Source organism: Geospiza fortis, unplaced genomic scaffold (assembly GCF_000277835.1).
Source record: "Geospiza fortis unplaced genomic scaffold, GeoFor_1.0 scaffold166, whole genome shotgun sequence".
In the NCBI taxonomy this organism is placed as follows: domain Eukaryota; kingdom Metazoa; phylum Chordata; class Aves; order Passeriformes; family Thraupidae; genus Geospiza; species Geospiza fortis.
The window spans coordinates 8,217,062-8,238,868 of record NW_005054310.1 but is presented as its reverse complement, the minus strand read 5'-3'; the positions used below and the strand labels follow the sequence as shown (position 1 = coordinate 8,238,868).

Genomic DNA, 21,807 nt, shown 5'->3' with positions numbered 1-21,807 from the left:
GGGTTATCTTTAATCATATACAGTATATGTGCAGAACCCTACCTTTTGGGCAGAAAAACACCCCTCCAGCATTGGTTTTGACTAGATTACATCAACTGGAAGTGTCCTGGTCAGACCACCAAAAACCTCTTGTCTCTTACAGGCCCTTCCCAAAAAGATCCCCGTCCTGTAACCACTCTTGGTGCTCCTTTCAGGACTGCTTGTTGCCGTGGATCAGCGGGATGACGTAGACGGAGATGTCGTCGCCGGAGCCCAGCCTGTCGTTGGATATCCGCCAGCCCCGGTCCTTCAGCACGCCCCGGGCTCGCATCACCAGGTCCTGCGCCGCCAGCGTGTACCTGCGGAGAAGGCACAGTGCAGCCAGGGAGGGTGGCCTCCGTGAGCACATTGGGCTTGCACAGCCTGCTGCCTGCCAGACTTGATGCTGTGACCTACCGAGACATGCTTCCCAGTGTTTTAGAAGCAGGCAGGAGAAACACAAACCGTGGCACATGCACAAAGCAACTCCTTCCAGTTCAGTGACAGTTCCTGAATAAGAATGTAAAGCTATTTGACAGGCAGCACTTGATCAAAAGTCACTGGCTGTTCTAAGTGCCTGGCTTCAACAATCTTCAGAAAAATATTAAACACGCTTGCCTTAACAAAATGGCTTTCTAATAGCAGTCTGAAAAATTGAGGACCCCAATAACTCTACTTGTTGAAAACTACACAATTGTTCACTGACACACCTGAAGGTAAACATGGTTCAACCATTTCAGAAATGAGCTATAACAACGAAAGTAATTTGACAGCGAGTAACAGAGCATAAAAATAAAATCCAAATTCACTTTAAGACTAACTTGTCTGTTTTCTTGACCATAGAAATGACTTTTAATCTCTTTTATTCTGAAATTGGAAAAGGAAACTTACGGTTAATATGATCAAATTAACAGAGTCCCACAGTTCTTTCACATTTATGAGTTCAGTCAAAACTGCATGAATGTGAGTGGTCAAGGGCTTAATTTAGTGCTTTATACCAAGTTTCACATTGCTTCAAAACTTCCAGCCTGTGCTGGGCTGAGTGGCATTGGATTTATGGGAGTTATTTTTCTGTCCTGAAAAACTACCACATGCTGCCTGGGGGCAGAAGGGTGTCAGAGTCCAAAAGGTGCATAGACAGTGCTTCCATGTTCTCACTTACTGCTTTACTTGCTGTTACTACATCAACACATCTGTGCACTCAGAAGTTTCCTCTGAAAGAAATCTCATTATGGGTGAACAGCTACTGTCACATGTTTGACTTCGTCAGCCCAACACCTGGCCAAGAGGTTTTGAATTTGATTGGGTGGAGGCAAGCTTTTCTGTAGTTTGATAGTTAAAATAAACAGAATCGTTTATAGTGACAAGGAAAAAAAACCAGTCTGCATGGTTTTTATTAAAAGTGTAAGTATCAACCTCCAGGATGATGCAGGGCTCTATGAAGCCAGACACACAGGCCTTCAGAACTAAAGCATACCTCTGTGTTTCCAAAACCAGAAAGGACAAGAAGGGTTTGCATTTCAATACCCTCTTTTCTAGGGAGGATCCTTGACCAGAAATTATCTGCCTAGATCTCATCTGTAGAAAGGGAAAGAACAGTATTTCTGCTGATCAGGAGCACTGTGTGTGTGTGTGTTTAGGTTTATCAGTTACCGAGGACTCTTCTAACCTTAGAACTTTTCACCATAGAATTCCTTATTAAGTTGTAATTTCTATCACAGAGACTTTACTCAGTCTCTGGGGATAAAAGAAGAAGTTTTGTGTCTAGAGTTCTGATGCCTTGAACTCAGAGGACTCCTTTGAATCAAGAGTAGATATATTTGCTCTACTAGAAAGATTTCTTCAATGCAAATGAACCAATGCTTAACTACTCAAAAGGTTTGATGCCAAATTCAAGTAATGTTGTACAGCTTCAATGCACCCATTGCTCCTAATGGTACTGAGGGATAAAATTTCCAGGCCTCACTAGTTTTGAAAAATGATTTACTTTAGCAGTAAAAGAAGGGCTCAAAGACATGAAATCCAACACACATGCTTGCATACACACATGCACTGCCTGCATGCTCTGAGATCAGTCTGTGCCACAACCTCGAGCTAGAACATTAGGATGTAAGAAGAAGCACTGCCCTTACTGTCCCAATGCAACATGAAATTGTGTTTTCTAAGGGAGAAAACACAAACATACATATTTGCACTCCTCATTTCTCAAATCAGATGCAGGGCTAAGGAACAAAAGGACTCCACGTGGCAAGCAAGAAACTGAAATATTTATTGACAGCATGTCTGATGCTGAGTGAATTTTGGCAAGAACATATTTCCCAAAGATTTCTCAGCTATTGTCAGAATTTAAGAAAGAAACACCTATCATTCTGCAAGAAAACTTTGCCTTCCTGCTTTTTCTAATTAACAAAAACTCCCCACATCTAAGAGTACAAAGGAATGAGTATTGCTTTTAATTGTATTTGGCTTTTGCTGCTGAATGTTTGGAGAGGGGAAGATAAAAAAAAAGGAATTTTAATAAACACAAAATTCTCTTGTAGACCAACTGTGAAATACTCAAGAAAACCAGCACAATGAAGCAAAGAAAAAGGAACAGGTGAAGGCAGTAGCGAAGTAAATATTCCTTTCCTGTGCAGAGCTGAATTAAAGCAAAGCTGTTCAACTTGGCACCAGAAGAGATAGGGTGAGTCTCTTGTACCTGGAGATGAATAGTAGCTGCAGTCCATTACTGAATGTTTTATTCTCCAGCGCTATGAAATTGGGATTCAGCTGTCGAGACAGCATTAGAGAACTGCTGAAGTAGTTTTAAAGTATCCACTTCCTCCTAATGAATAGCCTTGCTGGAATACGACTTTTATATTTTAAGAATAAATAAATGGAGGTTTTTTCCTCATGCCAAAGCTTTCTGTATTGATCAGTGAAAGTACTGAAGGAGAAATAGTGAGAGTGGGGGAATCATGCTGCTGTCTGAGCAGCTTCTTATCTCCTCACACCCAGCAGAGGTGGAGGACCTCCTCAGCATCCTCATAAATCTCTAGTAAGAGGGAAAACGAGGGGACAAGAAATGACAAAAAGAAGGATGAGAAATAAAAGATTCCCAAGGTCAGGGGTAAATGTGCATACATGCAGCTGAAGGAAGTTGGAAAGAGTCACAGTTCTCCACCTTCAGACCTCTTCAGAGAGCTGATATATGGACAGCAGCAGTGGCACTGCCACCTGTCCTTTGCTAGGAGCCCTGTAATGCTCATCTGCCACAAGACCCAGAAGAAATGAGCTGGCTAAGAAATCCAGCTCCATCCCAGCCTCTTCACTCCATCACAGCCCTCACACAGGAACTGTTCTCTAAACAAATGTGTGCCCAAATCCCCTGAGGCTGTGTCTGCATGGCTGGATGAAGAGAGACCTGAGGACTTTGCTCTCGCTGCACTTGGAGACATCCAGGCACATGCTATGTTTGACAGAATTCAGAAATGTTCTTTTATGTGGGCAACAAATACTCATAGTAAGTACCACCAGGAGAGAGTCCCAAGAGCATTGCTGAGGGCTATAAGCTCTTACCCATCAGGCTATAAAGTGACTTCTAATTCAAATGGGAGGGATATTGGTCCCGCAAGGAGCTAATTATGTAACAGATAAGTACTCTGCAGCTCTAAAATCCTCTCTAGGCTTTTTTTTTTTCTCTTTTCTTTTCTAATATGCTGCTGTCAGGAAATAATTAGGCTATTGGGTCAGGTGGATCCAGAGGCTGCTCCACAGGTTGGTTCTCCTGAAGACCATAGCATTGCCAAACCCAGGGTGCAAGTCTCTTACATTCTGACAAGTTTTCTACATCCCTAGAGATATTACATTTTCGGCTGATCACCTCACCACAGATTATGTCACCGCACCCATCACAGAACCTGACATTTTCTGGGATAACATTTCCTTTAAACACAACATGTTTAATACAGCAAAGGAGATGTTTCTGTCACTGACTAGTGAGAGGAATGCAGCTCCACAGCTTGGGCTGGAATGCTACAGTAAATTCATTAGTTATACCTCATTTAGACCACTGTGAAATAATTACACAGAACCTCTCACACAGTACTTTAAAACCTTTAAATATTCTTTACAACCAAGCAGCAAGAGTAATCCCACAAAGGTAATTTTCATAAATATCACTGTAAACTATATGAGGGACTGCTCTAATTACCTTTTGCATGCTGCCATGAGAAATGTCTTGCCGTCACTATCTGTAAGCCTCTAAACGATCTGGCACAAAGTTGCTTAAAAGAACAAATTTATTTACAATTCAGATGTCCATTCAAAGACCAGTAGGTCAAACACCAATAAATGTGTTTGTTCTAAGTTATAAACAGCAGGCTTAGCTCTGGAATGTGTGGTACTCATGCTGGCACAAACAGTGACTAATCCTCCACAATTACTAAACCAGTAGGAGAAAATCTAAATCAAAACAAAGAAAATACAATTTTCCTTTAGTGTCTCTCATTGCTCTGAGTGTTCTATAATGGATGAAATAACTCATCTAATAAGTTAAAAAGGTTGAAGAATCCTGCTTCCTACTGCAGCAATCATGGTGGCCATCACCATCAGCTTAGTAAAGACCAAAAGGAACAAGAGAGACAACACACCCTGACTGTATTCTCAACAGATGGGACTGGTGAGGATGGAAGGCAGGGCCAATCTTTTGGAAATACTAGATGAGAATGGAGACAGAGCAGGACAGAGGTATTGCATGTTACCAGGTGCCTTTGCAAGAATCTCAAGGGTGAAGGAATAAGAACAAAAGCACCATAGCTTTTCTGAATGGTGTTAGGGAATAACTGAAAGTCGACTGGATAGGTCATCTCCTCCTACCTTAAATTAATGGCACATCTGCATAGCACTCAGCCAGATGCCCTGGAAGTGCCCTTAGCTGGTCCTGTCTGATCTCCTCCCAGAGAGAGGCCTGACACAGCTGCATGTCTGCTGAAGTAGAGATGGCCTGGGGCTGTCATTCATACCACACCTCATCTTTGGCATAAGGAGACGGGCAAAGTCAAAATATGTAGTTGCAGCTTCATGATAATCATCAATCATCCATTTTCCTGATGATTGCAGCAAAACCTGTTTTTGCACTCCATATTTTTAAGTGTCAGAGCAAGAAAATACTGCTGTTGAGTTATTTTGAAGGTGTTCTCCCTTTAAAACCCAAGTCACTGTCAAGGTGTCCATACCCTGTTATCTTGTCTGTTGATGAACAGGGCTGACCCTGTGAAGATGACCACTTAGAAATATGAGAAACAGCAAGCATTTTGAGATGGGTCTTAGCTGTTTCTGAAACTCCACTTTCCACAGACCAACTGGGGATGTGTAAAATGTCTCTTCTCTGCTCTCAGCCAAGGGTGAGGGCAGAACAAAGTGGTAGATGGCCCTAAATTCACTAACAACACACACTTCCCTTCCTGAACAGTCTCTCAGAACAAATAAAGCTCTTTCCACTTTCACAGTCCCATTTACAAGCAAGAGACTTCTGATCTCTGGCATAATGTTTTAATTCACAGTGGCACTGAACTCAGTAGCAGACAAACCTATGGACAAATTCAAGGCAGAAAGCCTCTAGATAGTTGCTTGGGAACTTGTTTGTTTGCATGATGGTATGTTTTAAGGACAGAAACTGATAATCTGAGACAAAGATAGAAAAATGAAGATCATGAGGTATATTAAAATGATGAAATGAAGCAGGATCTAATTAAATGAAATACAAGTCAGACTTTCCACCTGTTTTGTCACCACACCTGTTCTGCAGCTGGTAGCACTGAGCATCCTCTAGGGAAGATGAGTTTAAAGGTCACACCATGACTAGGAATGAGTGGGAACCACAGTGTGCAGTATTTATATATATACGCAGTGAGACAGGGAGATGCTGAGGATGTCTTTCTGAGAAACAATCTTTAGTGTTACGGGATTGTCCAGAAGAGAGACTTGTTGCCGTGTTCTTCCAAGACCCCAGCCTCCTACAGTTTTCACAGGACCTCACAGAGCAAACAAAATGGATCCCATGCCATGATACTGTGATCCCACACCTACTCCTTTGAAGGCAGGCATTTCTGAGTTATAATAAAGCCCCTGCTCCAACTGCTCACATTTGCTGTAGAGGCTCCATCCAACCTATAAAAATGTCTTCTTGTAAGTGTTGCGTATTTCCCAAATGTTATTCATATACTTTCTACAAAAATATGTTACCAGAAAGTGCTCTTCTATGGAGAAGCTAGAAAATGGGGGATGAGCACAAACCTGTGGGGATCATCTGGGTCACAGTTCGGTAGAAAGTTAGTGACAGCTTCTGCCACCTCTTCATTTAACAGCACATCCCAGAGTCCGTCAGTAGCTAGGATCAGGACATCATCTGGCCCATGCTCGTACTGCAGGAGGTCATAGACTCGCACCTAAAAGAAAAAACCCAAGGCAATTCATGAAGGAGGTGATTGTCAGACCTGTTTGTGAAACATTGCTGAGTTTGGCTGTGAGTTTATCAGGTTCAGCCAGGGCACTGACATAACCTCCCATGGCACTGGCAGAGCCTGTCTCCAATGCAGCCCTTCCTGCTGCAGCTCAGTGTGGCTCAGGTGCTAACCCCAGATGGGATGGATGAAGTGTTCCAAACCAGGCTCTAAGGCTCTCTGCTGCCTGATGCCAGAAGTGCTTGAAGCCTCCCCCACCCAGCAGCCTGGCTTCAGCGCATGAGGCTCCTCCCTATCATTTGCAGGACTAGTCATATGGAAGCTGAATAATTTATTTGATGAATTTTTGATATTTTCTAATAAAATATTCACAAATAATTGTTTTCACTATTTGTCCTGGTCCATTTAAGCCTGCCAGATTGCATGTTTGGAAATGCCTGTGTGACAGCCGGCATTGCATTCACTTTTCTAAACCTGAGGCAGCTGCTGCACTCGAGTTTGGCCTGAGCAAGTGAGCAGTTCCATGAAATGCAGAAAAACTGCTCAGTCACATGTATCTGTAAAGATTTCAGTAGCTACAGACCGATTCAGGATCTGCACAAAATGAAGCTTATTTGCACTATTAAAATACCCTCTGACTTCAATTTGTCTGTCTGCAGCCCTAGTCAGGCTGATCACTGCTGGCACCACTTCACAGCCTGCCTTTTAAAACAACTTCCACCATCCTCTTCCCAGAGAGGCTGAGAGTGGTGGAGGCAGTCACAATGGGGGCTGCTGCGTGGCCATCAGCTGAGCCAGAATACAAGCAAAGGCCATAGAAAGTGTTTTAAAACAAGCCTTTAGCTTGGTGTAACTCCCCTTCCTGCACATGCTGTACTCCAGCTGAGAAATGCCTGCAATTCCCAGGTTGCGATGGGGAGCCATTAGGAAGCACCCACAGAGCATTTTAATTACCACAGCAACAACCACAGTTTGAAAGAACTATAACAACCACAGCAAGGCAAACAGGAGGGAAGGATCACCTATACTGAAATTCAGAAACAGTGCACCTCATCATGCACCCTGCTCCAGCCCTGGACTCCACTAACAGCAGTTAGTCAGAACAAGCACTGGGCATAACAAGAAAATACGAGCTGTTTTATTCTCCCTCATGGTGCACTCTCCCCTTAGGAGCCATGGAGCAGGCAATGCATATAAAATGCCTGGACCTTTTAATATAATTACACTTTTATGGGACTTCAACCAGTACCACTGGGAAAAAAAATTAAAAGATCACCTAGATCTGACTGCTAATCCCTACCAGTTCGCCTTTCACTCAAAAGCACAAGAAGGTCATTTGTAAAATGTAACCTTCATTTCATTAGCTAAGGTAGCAGCTGAATAAGGACTTTGGAGAGGATTAAATTCAAGGCAAGATACTCTCTTCATTAGAGCATATCTGCTTATTCAGACTTGAGTGGGAATATAGAAAAGACCCCTATATGCAGCACAGCTCTCATCTCAAGCTTATTGTACAGAAATCAGTAGCTGTCATAGTCCCTGTCTCTCAGAATTTATTTCAGCCTTAACAGCCCACAGTTGCAACTCAGAAATCACTGGAGTGTGGAGGCTGAGTTGGCCAACACAACCATCAATATACAGCACATGTTCTGGTCAGATCTCTTGGGGACCAGCAAATACTTGAGAAAGCATCACAGTTAATGCTCAGGGATGCACTCAGCACCAAGCCCCTGGTAGGGCTAACCAAGCTTCAGACATCTGTGCTGGGAAAAGCACATCCCAACTGAGGCAAAAGACACATTACATCACAGGAGCCAGCAGCTTAGGTGGGGAAGAAGGCAGAAAGAAAAACCATGCATCACTGATTGGAATCCTCCTGAAATCAACCATTTTGTCTGACTGAGGAGTGGCACTGGGATGGATGAGAAACTTTTCAAAGCTACCTGCCGCCAGTCCATGAGCAATATCAAGAAGAGATCATTTTATCAAGAATATGTTTTGTTTTAGGGGAACAAGAAAAAAAAATGCATTCACTGATTTATTGTGTAATCTAGGAAGAGGTATGGTACTTCCTAAAAGGACAAGTTTTGTGAACTGGGCACCTCCAGCTCAAAGGTATATGTTGAGAAGAAACTAGATGTCAGAAGAGACACAGGACAGAGAGGTTTTTGGCTAGTCCCAAGGCTAAGGAAAAGAGAGTGCCAAGGTTACAGAAGACACGCTTGGGGAATTGATGCAAAATTGTTGCATATAAGAACCAGTCGGGCATGAACAAAACATTCAATGAAATGCAGTTTTGTCTGCCTTCCGGTTACCTTAAGTCCTTTCTTTGTGTCTTGCCTTGGATTTCTTAAATACAGCTGTAGGTGGCCCTAATATGTTGCTGACAGAAAAGAGTTAGAGCTGTCCAGTCTATTGCAGGGTCAGGTTATGTTCACAGACTGCCTTGTCCAGGTGTAGAAAGTAACCAGCTCCTAACCCTTCATTCTTCTGCCAGCACCCTTGTTCTAGTTCTTTCTTGGGTCAATGAGGGTCTCTTGCAGTAGCACTCAGTGCCTTCAGATGGCTTGGAGAAGGGTGACAGCAGAGCTCCTGGAAGCACACAGGCTGGGCAGCACCACCAGGGCACATGGAATGGAAGCTCAGCCCAGCAGGGCTCACTGAACACCCACTCCACACACATCCCATGCTGTGCAGCACCCACAGCACACTCCACACTGTACAAAAAAGGTGACAGAGTATGATATGCCACAGTTTTGAAGTATGAGGAGACATCCAGGGAATTACCTAAGTGACTGCAACAGTAATGAACCCACAGCCCTTTAAATCTTATGTGAACAAAAGCAGTTCAATGATTGCAATGAAAATGACTATTTAATTTTTTTAGATTTCAGAGTAAACATTCCCAATGACTGCCTCCTTCCCGCAGCTGTATTTCAAGGAAGTAGAGCAACGTTTAAGGAAAGTTCTGTCTGTGACGCAAGTTTGCTCAAAGCTGCTCACACTTTGCAGAAAGCAGCATTGCAGAACCCTGCTCCTTCAGGTGACAGCTGGCTGGACAATGACTGGCAGTGCAGATGTTTCCTTAACTGGTGCAGCACCCTTGACAAATTTCCTAACAATGCCATCTTGAAACTTCAGTCTTTTCCTTGAGAATTGCTGCTTCTGTAGCCAGACATCACTCCTGAAAGTGCCCCATTGAATGTGTGTCCTTGATGTCCCATGATGTCCTGAGAGCCCTCTTCCTCCAGCCTACCAATCCCTTCTGTGTGAAGAATGGATTCTCACTCATTTAAATTAATCTCTCTGGAATATCAGGGCAGCCCTGGAAGAAGCCAAGTTTGGTCACCGTACTTCTCCCATCTGCTGATGTCTTATTGATGTAAAGTAGCTGAATTTGACATCAGCGACCAGAAAATGTAAAAACTCTAAGGAACAAGCAGAAGAACCTCAGCAGCCAGCCATGAAGCCACAGCAATAAGCACTGGGTTACCCTTATATCTTACAGATAGAATAATACTACTTAACCTCACTAGTACTTACTGATCTGCTGACAGGTAACAGTGGATACACGCCGCCAGAGCCCATAGTCATACACATCTTTCTGAACATGAATTATGCAGTTTGTCAAATAATGTCCTTCTTCAATCCAGGTATTTGTTTCTCATACTACATATTACCTACATGCAGTCGAGAGCACTGAGAAAACTGCTCTGGGCAAGCAATGAACAAACAGGTGGGCTGGTTTTTATTTACATTTCAAGCAGATCTACCCACCAGACAAACCCCACCTTTGGCTGCTGTGAAGAAGTATGGCAGCCCTGCGAAGGCACTGTGCCTGGTTTGTTTTTAAGAGGCAGCCAAGGCGAGTCCCTGCGGCTGGAAAACCGCTCACAGCAGTGACATGTAAGCCTGCAGCCACCTGAGGTGCTCCTCAGCAGCCAGCCTCAGGGAATTCCAGCTGAACAACAGCCTGCATTCCCTCCCTGCACTATTGATCAACCCAGCTACTTCAATAAATTAAGCCCTTTCTTAATTGTATCATCCCTTTTATGCGCAGTGTTATCCAATGCAGCTTTCCTGGCAAATGATGAGATCTTTCAATACCACTCTCCGTGTAATTTATATGTAAATAATAAAAAGTGGGTCCCAACACTGCTCCCTGCAGCATTCACCAATTAATCTCCTTTTAGCTTTTTACTGCCACCCTTTGTTTCCTGCCCGTTAGCCAATTTCCAGTAGACTGTGCCAACTTTCCACTTTGTCTGTAGCTTCATATCTTTTATATTAATAACCTGTGATGCACAACAGTTTCTCAAATGTTCTGAGGAATCAAAGTGCTCATGCAAGAGCATCAACTGTATTTATTATTATTATTATTTTAATTCTCTTGTTGACATAACCTCAAGGACCTGAAGCCACTTAAGTGTGATGTTTGCTTCCTGAAGCCACTTTGATTCCCTTTGATCATCCTGTGCTTCTCTATGTATTTGCCTTACTTGTTCCTTTGGATAGCATAATTCCTGAGGATTTCTCCTGAAGGCAGATATGAATCTAAAATGGTCTCCTTGGACATATTTGTGGAGTTATCAGAAAGATTTTATGAACACTGGAATAACAAAAATTGTTCTTCATTACCTTCTTATCATTTACTCTGATGGCTGGCTTTGGGTTCCTTGCTGGCAAGGGCCAAATGTTGCCATCAGAGCCCCATCTTTCCCCACCAAATAGCTGAGTTGCCATTCAAAAAACTTCAGGATGAAATTCTTCCCTTCATCTGCAACAAGGTCGCTCTAAGTTTTGAAAAGCAGAATTTCCTGTTGAAAGCTTTCAAATTAACTGTTCCATTATGAAAAATAAATATTTAATTCCATGCCAGAGAGCCTCAGCCATGGCTTGCCTGCTTTGTGCTACTCCAGTTCATTATAAAAGGTTCAAATCTCTAGAGCTCACCAACCTGCAGAAGTCTCCAAATCTGGTCTCATAACAGCTGAGCCAGTGAATACTGATTACATTTGTCAGTCTTGGCTGCATGACTTTTCCTCCCATAGCCTGGCACTCTGTCAAAGTATCATTTCACACCACCCTCAAATTACTATTATATGCCTATTTCTGGATGTAGTCTCAGGGACGTTTACCTTTCCTTGAGCTAAATTTTGGTGGATACAGCACACCAGAACTTTGTCACGCTGGAAGTAAAATGTTCAGAAAACTCACCACACTGCCCCTTACTCAAGAAAGAACACTGCAATTACGGCACAAAACCAGGAGCCAGAGGACTTGGATCTTCCCTCTGTCACGACTCACTCTGTGCCTTAATTTCCTGTGCCTCCCCTTTTCCAGGTCTGGAAACCACACACTGTGCTTCCCTACCTCTATATAAACAATTCAAAATCCAGTGCTGCACAGGGACCAAATATGACTGCTGCCTGACACCACTGCCTTTGCTTCCAAGTGCCAAGCCTCCCAGATGGCAGAATAAAGATGTTGTTTCTTAATGCTGGTTTCTGTGCAAGGTGCGCTCCCCGTGTTTGGACAGAACAAGTCAGGAAAAAACATGAGGAGTTAAAGCACTGGAGCTCTCTTTGGGAAGAAAGGCAAGAGATGACTAAGAGGAGGAGATGCAACAGAAAGCAAGTTGGAGCATATGCTACTTCCTAATAATACTCAGGGTTTTTTTGCCAATATCTCTAAATTAAGGTGGCGGGTGCTCTGTCTTTCCTCCTCCTGCCCTCATACATTTCTGCTGAATTTAGCTGTGAAGAGGATGTGGAAACAAAGCCAATTTTGCTTCCCTTTTGCAAAGCAGTTAAGAGATCCTGAAACGTGGCTAGCATACGAACTGGATGCCACATTCCAGAATTTGAACATGTACAGACACATTCCCCACAAATCAGAAAAGCCCATGAAGAGCTTTGGTTTATAGACACACACAAACACTGCAGCAGCAATTGGCAGAGATGATATTGCTGGGATGCTGTGCTGCAGCCATTACATACCCCAGAAACACTGACTCTCAGCAAGCCAGAAAGAGAAATAAATAGGTGGAATTGCATCATTTTTCTGGCATTAAATCCATCACAGTGATGAGGGCAGAGCTCCTGCCTGCCTGGCTGAGGAGAACAGCAGCGGGTCTCAAGTGAGGGACACCACACGTTCAAAGGGGGAAAGTACACGATAGCAAGGAAACATGAAAAAGGGGCTGTCTGTAGATCTCCCTCTTTTCTTCAAGGTTGGGTTCTCTCAGCACTTTTAAAATTTTTATTTTTATAATTGGAATTTTAAATACAATTTATATATAATAAATATAAATATATATAAATTTTATATCTCTGTTTATATGCACGGAGGCGAGAGGGGACCACACTGCCACTCTGGAGTGGAGTAAGCCAGATCGCCTTTAGTTGTGGGGTGGATTGTGGTGGTGCATCCCTCCTCCCTGCCTCTCCTCAGGCCAGACTATGATCTCAGAAATGCTGTCAGGCCTTGGCCTTGATGAACAGCACCTGAGCTGAGCTCCTCTCAAGCTTATCAGAAACACTGTCTGCTCCCAGGAACTTGTGTGTCTAACGAGCTCCTGGCATTTTTCAAACAGCCTTGGAAACTTATTCTTACCTGAATAACAACCCAAATGGAACAACATCATAGCAAAGTTATCAAACTTTCAGAGAAAGTTACCACCCAAATTGCAGCCAGAATGGAAATTTTATATGGCTAAAGCCAACTTTGGTGCAACCCTATAAACAGTGGGTCCAAGTGAGAGCCTTTGAGCTCTCCTGTACCACAGCAGGCTGTGTACATACTCTTTTAGGTCTGTGTACCTATGAGTGTGAATATGCTACAGAAAAGGTACTAGGAATGTTGCTCTGCTAAATTCTTAAATACATTAGATTTGTAAGTTAAGCCCGTAAGTAAGTTACTGTTGTGCTTACAGTAAATTCTATAGAATCTTCTGTTAAATTGTTTAAATTCAGCTATTGATTAAGTGTTGTTAAAACCTTTAGGCCTAAACTCGTGGCCGTGTCCGGGGAAAGGTTTGGCAAGGGGGTCTACTCTGAACCTTGTGACTCAACAGGAGGGTCTCCCTTATTCCTTTTTATCCTTAACTTTTCCCTCATCCTTCTTCCTTACCCTTAAGCTTTTTTGCCCCTAGCTCCCACATAGATAATTTTTGGCTAACTTTAGTTTTAAGTTGATTGATTTTAGATTTCAGTCCAATTTTTTCTCTATGTGCTCCAACAATCTAGTAAGTAGTAGAGTGAACCCTGCCAACAAACTTTGTTCTGCTTTCATTTTAATATTGAACCTGCTTTTGTTGATACTTTTGTTGGTGATTCTTTGAGCAGCCTGAAACATTCATGACAAATTTGCCTTGGAGATGTTATAAGCAAGGTTTATTTAATAATTTGGTTCTTTCCTAGCAGTATGATGTTTGTGTGATTTCATTCTCTCATACTGCTATAGCAAGCAACAAATTCAAGGTCAAATACTAGGTAAGGTTAAAACTTTGGCAATCCAGTTGACAATGGACAGTTTAGTTTTCAGCATTTGGGCCATGGAAGCAAAGCTGCCTCGTCTTGTGCTGTCATCAGATGGTTTGCCCTTGCTTAATATTTTATGAAAAATATGTGACATCTGTTCCTTGATGTAGGAACAGGAGGAATGCAGTTACAATGGGAAGAAAAAAAAAGCAAAGCTTGCATGTTCTTTGTTAACAAATACATTTAAATCCCTTTGGAAGGCTTGATATCCTTCACTGCAAGGTCTCCAGAGGTCAAAAAGTGGGTGGAATTGCTTGTGATGAGTCCATTTAAAATGAAGGAGGCATTTAAAACTACCCCTAACCCAAATACCACATAGTCTCCTCATAACTCCATCATTTGGGAATGCACAATGTCATTATTTGGTGTTAGCACAAAACTATCAAAAGAACTGAAGGTTAAGGGGCAGACAGAAGGAAGCATGAAGTACCTTTCCTATGACTCTCAGCATTTTCCTGCTTAAGTGGTGATCTGCAATCCTCTGTGTAAAGCAGGATACTACACTGCTGTGGAAGACATCCCTTCTGCAGTACAGGGATTTACATCTCCTGTGAAGGCAGTAAGATCTAGGCCTTTATGGGAGATGGAGCACATGAAGGTGGGAGGAGAGATGGGTGTCTGTCACACTGAATGGCAAGGCTTTGGGATAACCATAGCACAGGGATGTGGAGCAATCAGCACACAGCTGGGGAACTTAGAATCTACTATGAACTTAGTTCCTACTATGTGGATGTTACTATCATGCTGCACCTTCGCAAAGGGCAGCATGTTACCTGGACTGGATCACAGTCAGAAGGGATGATTTGAGAAGAACAAATAAACACACTAAGTAAATTTATTTCCCTCTCACAAATCAGATAGTTGAACCTTGGCTGTTTACCTCAGGAGATGAGGACAGGAAAGGTTTGATGTATATATTGGAGTCATGCACTTTCAGGTCATGGTCTCCCAGTCCTCGGGTCACTCCAATTGTTGCCATAACCCGAGCCTGGAAATAAAGAAAAGCAGTGGGATAAAATCTTGTTACATGGACTGTGTCAATAAGGAATGAGATAATATTCCTACTCTGTATCTGCTACAGTTAGGGATGAATACCCTTTTCTCTCCCAGGAACTCTAGATTTAACACAGCAAATCAACGTCAAACTTTTCACACTCTTGCCATCTCCATTTTCCTCCTTATTAAGCTTTGTTTTCATCCACATCCCACTCACCATCTCTAAGGTACTGGGTCTACAGAAACCTAACCCATTCATCTCACTGTCCACACAAGTCTGTGAGAGCATTCCTTCAGCAAATTATACTGTTAGTATAGGTTTTATGAAGAGGACAGGGAGCTCAACTACTCACATAATGAATCCGTGGTATTTTCCTATTGACATGATGTTGTATATTCCCCTTACCAGGGAAAAGTGCAAAAAGCCACCCTAAATTGCTGAAGACACACATGACAGCAGCACTGACCACAGCGCTCTCTTCCAGGGAGAGTCACTGCACAGCAGGTCTGCAGTTCCCTCACATCTGCCACTTCCTTCCCCCAGCACCTGCCTCTGTGACATGAGTGGTGTCCCAAGAGGTTCTGGGCTCTCCTTCCTTAAAGCTGCTCCAAAGACTGACCAGCCATTCAGCCTCTCAGGGAACCCTGCTCTCTGTGCTCTGCAGATCACTTCCTCCAAACTCAAGCTCAGCCACAGCAGCTTCTGGGCAAGGGAGCTCAGCATCACTAACGCTCAGCAACTGACTCAGAATCATTTTTCCTCAGTGACTCCTGGCTTCACAGGGCCATAAAAAAGTAAATTAAGCAGATGTGCATGAAACATTTTGCAAATAATTATAAACCTAACGAAATTCAGAGATAAGCTGCAGGTCTGAACCTTCAAAGCATGGACTAATTTTGAAGAGCATCTATTTTTGCATTGAGATAAGAACCTAATGCGGCAGAGGGGCACTATTTAGAAACACAGCAAGCATACCAATATCAGCAAACTGACACCACTGCATCCTTATATTGATCCTACTGCTGCATCCAGCTAAGCTTGCTGGGACCAACACTAACGATCTCACTGTTCTTAATCACAGAGCTGAAAACAAAGCATAACAAACAGAACAGTGCTTCTCCCTTTCAACTGTCAGCCTTCACACATCAGAAAAATTCAACAGTGAGTTCACATAACCTTATCTTCTTCAGCTAGTGTCAAAGGTGTTCTACTTTACAAATCCTGCCCTGATCCCTCCTCTTCCTAAATTAGAGTTTTGCATCTCAGAGCAGTATTAAATATCTCCCTGCTTTGTTCTAGTTATATTTTACAATGAAACAGGAACATTTAAAGGCAGTTACTTATGACACTCTCATTGTAGCCTATTTACAATGAAAGAAAAACAAAAGCAAACTAAACAACAAATGACTGCTGTAAAATGGTTATTACTATGTTGAGCTCTCCCCACCATCCCCCAGACATGAGACTAATTTATGACAGAACCAAGACATTCTTTCAAGCTGTCAAAACGATAAAATAAAGAGATACTGAGTGGAAAACACTGGACTGCCATGGGCTAAAAAGAATGGTAAACAGCACAGAATTCCTCCTTCCTTTAGTCCAAGGAAAGCAAATGTGCCCACCTTTTTGCCTTCTCCATATATAAGGGGAAACTTCAAGTCATCTTCCTCAATGGTTTTGTATGCCCTGTGGGGGGAGGACAAACAACATTTATGAGGCTTGTAGTCAATTAGTGACCCAGTGCCCTGAAACAAGCAGCTGTGTTTCAAAAATGGGGGGAGAAAACAAAAATCATTATTTTTCCTAGGGACTCTTTGAACCAAGATATAAATTTCATTTTCTGCAGGAAGGTTTTCTGTAAATAGTTATCCATTTCACTAAAAGGAAAAGTGAAGATGGGAATATATCTAACATGCCAGGCTACTCCTATTGATTGCAAAGAAAGAAGTGAACTGGAATAACATCCTAATCAGGTAAGATATTGCCAGATATGGAACCAGCTATACCATAATACAGTGTCACAAAAAATCCCAAATCCAACCAAATAAAAAACCCCAAACAAAACAACTCCAAACCCAAGAAACTAACCAATGCCTAGATTGGCACTTTTAATGTGAAACGTGAGCAATGACAGGACACGTACACATGGTGTGAAACAGCTATCTGATCCTGTTCTCACCCTCCAGGACCACAGAAACCAAGACAAGCTTCATGTGCTGAAGTCTTAGGATATTTAGTGCTCATTTGACCTTGACTGCAACAGTCAAGGTTGTCAGAGGTTTCACATTTCACAGCAGCTTTCCCATGGACAAGAGACAAGAGAAGAAAATGCTCATGCTCTGATTCTGTTTACCACATGCCTGCGTACTCTACCTTTTACACATCCAGCTGTTGACACTGATGAGGTGAGAAGGTTAGCAATTTTGCCAGTGAGAAATAAAAAAAAAAAATAACAGAAGATGACAGTCATTCTCATAAGCTGTAGAGTCCTGTGGTTTGCATGATACATGCTTGAGCTCAGGTGCTTTTTGGTGCTTAGCTTTTTGGCTAAGGTGCATTGCCCCAGAGGGCATGCTTCCCATCATCCCACAGCGTCATCCCTCCTCAGCCTTTCCCTGCATGTTGTGCTTCCCTCCTGGTCCATCCATGCCCAAATCCCTCAGGATGACACCAAAAGCACCCTGAGTGCACAAACCAGAGGAGGAGGGAAGGTGCTGGGCAGATCCCCTGCCAGCCACTGCCAACCCCTGCTGTAGCTCTCCAGGATGGCTGCCTGAGCTCCAGGGAGTCACATGGGATCGCGTTTATGCAACGTTAAGGCTGTCACGTAAACCAGCAGGAAATTAAAAATTACGGGTGAAATCCTATATTGTAATCAAACTGCTCCCTGCTTCACCAAAATATGGCACAGGCCTGCGATCAATAAACGGTGCTGTACATGCTGCATCACCCAGGTGAGACTCAGATTTACTGAGAATTGCAGAGACATTTAAGTCCCACCTTTAAATTTCCCAGTAATCACAGGAAAGGATCAAATTAGAGTTCTGGAGGTGAGGAAGGACCAAGAAGAAAGAGAAAAGCCATCAAAATTCATAGAAGAAACAGTAGTGGAGGGCTCCCCTCACATACTAAAAAATATTACTATATATAAAATCCCAAAATGAAACTAGGTGAGGTTTGCAAAATACAGTGGTGGGTCCTTCATGTAGTCAAGAATATCTTAGAATATACAACCATAATATTTGGCCATCTCTCTAAGACACAATACAGTGAAGGCATTCAAATGGAATTCTGCACTGGGGAGGGCAAATAAATTAGCTCTTAAACCAAACAAAGAGACACAAATTACAACATGTAGCCAACATGATAATACTTCCCTGGTGTTTAAAACCTAGAACATCATTTAGTTGGGAAGGAGGAGCTGGTCATGGATTTTGCTCTTGTTCCTTCCTTTATTCCCAACAAATATCTCTGCCTCACTCACTAAGCTGGATATCCTGGTTTGAATGTAGAGCAAAAAATTTACTATTTCTGACTACTCAAGAGCATGTTTCAAAGATTCCAACTGGACCTACACTACTGGAAGACCTGGGAAAACATCATTGAGGAATCTGAACTATGCCTTGCATAGAGCCAGTTAGTTATGCTCTGCCACCAAGAAAATGCGTATCAGCTGAGTCCATTGTGGGCATCAGTCAATGACTAATCAAGCCACAAGCCTGAGAAGACAAACATTCCTACTGGATGTTCACATTGTTGCACATATTTGTTAAAACAGCAAACAAAACTAGGATGATGTGGCTTAACTACTTGCAGCCCCCTTTTTGAAAGAAAAAACAAGCCCATTCTTTACACACAGACTATATTATCTGCAAGGTAACCACAACTACATAAGACCAAAGCCCTCACTTTACACTGCCCTGTAAACTGACAAAAGCAGGGACCAAGCTTTTTTCCTTCTCTCCTCTTTCTCCTTATATTCTCCTGCACAGCACCTCACACTGACTGTGCTTTAGGAAGAAGGGAAAAAAGTGTCATTTAGGCCACTATCCTTCAAAAGAATGCTCCTCACTGCTGAGTGCAGCTTCTTTCAGGGAACCATTAAAAAACCACTGTCCCTCAGGCCTTCAACTGTGACACCTCGGTGTAAGGACACTGGGGGAGGCTGTGTTCCAAGGGCTGCAGCTAACTTGTTCCATCAGCAGATTAGGTAGAGCAGCTGGCTAGCCTGTGACCTCCTGAAGCTGTGCAACTACGTGAGGGAGGCCCAGAGAGCTGCAGTGATTTATTTTGTGGTTACTCATAGCCTGTCACCTCTTGGGCTTATAACTTGGGTGTCAAACTAATCTCAAATGTGCTTTTTCTGTTGATGCTGCTATTGCCTGAAAAATTACCATCACTTAAAAAACAATGCTCAGAACTGCAACCACAGCAGTGAAGGTAGCACAGACACACTGAAAAGCAACCTAGGACACTCTAGAAAATACCTATGTCCTGCATTACCAGAGAAACAGAATTAATAATATACTAATGTGTGGTTTGCTGCAAGAGAAGTGTGAAGCACAGCTTTTCAGCTAATAACTCAGCAACTGCACTGGGGAGACGGAAAGAAGATATGAAGTTAATTTTCATTTCTGCCCTGTGAAACCTCCTGCATTTTGTATGTGGATTTATTTCACATAGGCTACAACCTTCTGGACTATTTCTTTTGATTTTATGTAATAAAGTTGCATTTATATTGTTGTTTACTGTATATAAAGATATAATATGCCAGTAGGTATATCAAACACAGATACACAGAGAACCTGAGGGGGTGGTTTGGCACTTTTAGTGCCAGCATGGCCTTATTCAGCCCTCTGTGTAATTCAGCCCAGCACACTGCTTTAACAACTCAGTGTTGCAACCCTCCCCTCTCCTTCTCTCTGTCTTCCTTGTCCACATCCCAGGAGGTTTTGGTGGCCACCAGGGCATGACAAGAAAGGTTATAAAGACAAGACAATGCTATTGCTTCCAGCTCTGAATGAGCCTAAAGCCTGTTAAGTGCTTCTGCCACGTAAGCCTCTATTTTTCCAAATGGAAAAACAGGAGGAGCAGTGGGGAGTAGAAAAGGCAAGCTTGTGCCCAGCTAGATCTAGCTGCATTTTTTTCAGTTAACTTTGTTTCTTCTTTTCATTTCAAAAGAATTATGAAATGCTACTGCTGTCCAAAAATACTGAACTAGGCCTTGACATATGTACCACCCACAAAGTTACATTTGGACTCAGGATCAACATTTTGGAAAACCGGGCCAAATCGCACCAGGAGCCAAAAGAGATGTCAGAACAAAAGAACTAGGACTGACATGATGTTACTCATATGCTAACTGGAATCTGCTCTAAATGCATGGTGAAAAAATAACCAGGAGCTACTAAATGCACAACAATCTAGAGAAGTTTCTTAGAGTGCTGGGGTCATTAGTGCTTTTACACTCTTGAAATAAAAGATTATCAAAGTTACCTGCATATTTCTGGGTCAGAACTTGAAAAATCAGTCATCTCCCATATGCAAATTTCAGAGCCAAAATCCTAAATAACGTCTTACATGTGTTATGGGTTCTCCTGCCATTTAAGTTGTTCTTAAAATTGGCCTTCTGAAAGCACATACAAATTCACGTAAGAGTAGAAGTTGATGACTAAAACCGAAATCCACATTCCATTTTTCTTCATGGCAAACTGTGTAAGGTTACTGCATTGGCATCCCCAGGCACAACAGATGGTGTTGAAAACACAACCCACCCTGACCTGGAGAGTTCAGTTCTGTGCACAACAGGGGAATCCAGACTCTGTGCTCTGCTGTTTCATGGAACTTGGCTTTACAAAGTTTGTGTTTCACATCTCTGCTTGTGACACCTAATAGTAAACTGAGAATTAAACCTAACGATAAGCAAAGAAAATCATCATCAAAGGGCTTTAGCTTGAAGCATAGAATACACCTACTTGTGGCAAGCAACCAAGAGAAAGTACTACCGCTTCATAAAGTCCTAGTTCACACTGAGTACAAGGGTAAAGACATCTCTGACACAGGTTTGTAGATTTTGTGCATTTCTAGCACTGATTTGCTACCACTCTAAAAGCCACCAAACCTAGGGTCATCCATACACCTTCCACCTGCCCCAACTCTCCCCATCACCCAAAATAACCCTACTCACAACCAAACTACTCCAGCTATCCAAACAACCTCCTTCTCAAGCTCAACTTTCTTTAGTCATACCAACAGAAAATCATGTTTTAATCTTAAGCAACACAAAACTTGATAGAAACTCTTTCTTTCTTTTCCCCTCCCACACAAGTAATCAGTGGAATGGAGCTCACCCTTTGGGCAAAAGAGCTTAAACCACCACTCCAAAAGGAACTGTTCATCTGTACTGTCTGTTGAACTACAGGCATCTAACCAGTGTAAGTGCATGTTTACTATCAAGAAGAAAAGATGTGTAGTTCAGGTTAGGCACGGAGCCACTGAAAATTGTACCATTTATGTCTCAACTCAGCCATAATCTTAAAAAATGTCCTTAGACTTGTGCATCTGCAGAGTCAGGATCTCTGAGTCCAGACAGCACTGTCTGATACCAAGTACCCTCTAGATAGGTTAGCTCTAATGCTCGGTGTCTCAGTATTTTTCCCTTATTGCTCATCTGACACATAGTTTAATGAAATGAAATTACAATAAACAAAGATAATTAAGGCATACAAACTATAGCAATGTTTGTTAAGAGAAAAGATGATGGCAAAGCCAAATGAAAGACCGATGCACATGGGTACAAAACAGTTTT

General features: G+C 42.5%; 1 protein-coding gene across 1 annotated transcript in view; it reads right to left on the bottom strand.

Moving 5' to 3' along the window:
* Nucleotides 1-39: 39 nt before the first annotated feature.
* The window catches only part of PPM1H (protein phosphatase, Mg2+/Mn2+ dependent 1H), a 78,336-nt gene continuing 56,568 nt past the window's right edge, over nucleotides 40-21,807 (bottom strand). Inside the window, exons 7-10 of the mRNA XM_005419297.2 lie at nucleotides 16,622-16,685; nucleotides 14,883-14,990; nucleotides 6,295-6,446; nucleotides 40-338 (exon numbers count right to left, since the gene is read on the bottom strand). Of these exons, the coding sequence (XP_005419354.1) occupies nucleotides 191-338; nucleotides 6,295-6,446; nucleotides 14,883-14,990; nucleotides 16,622-16,685 (472 nt within the window). The 3' untranslated portion in view covers nucleotides 40-190. The remainder of the gene's footprint in view (nucleotides 339-6,294; nucleotides 6,447-14,882; nucleotides 14,991-16,621; nucleotides 16,686-21,807) is intronic.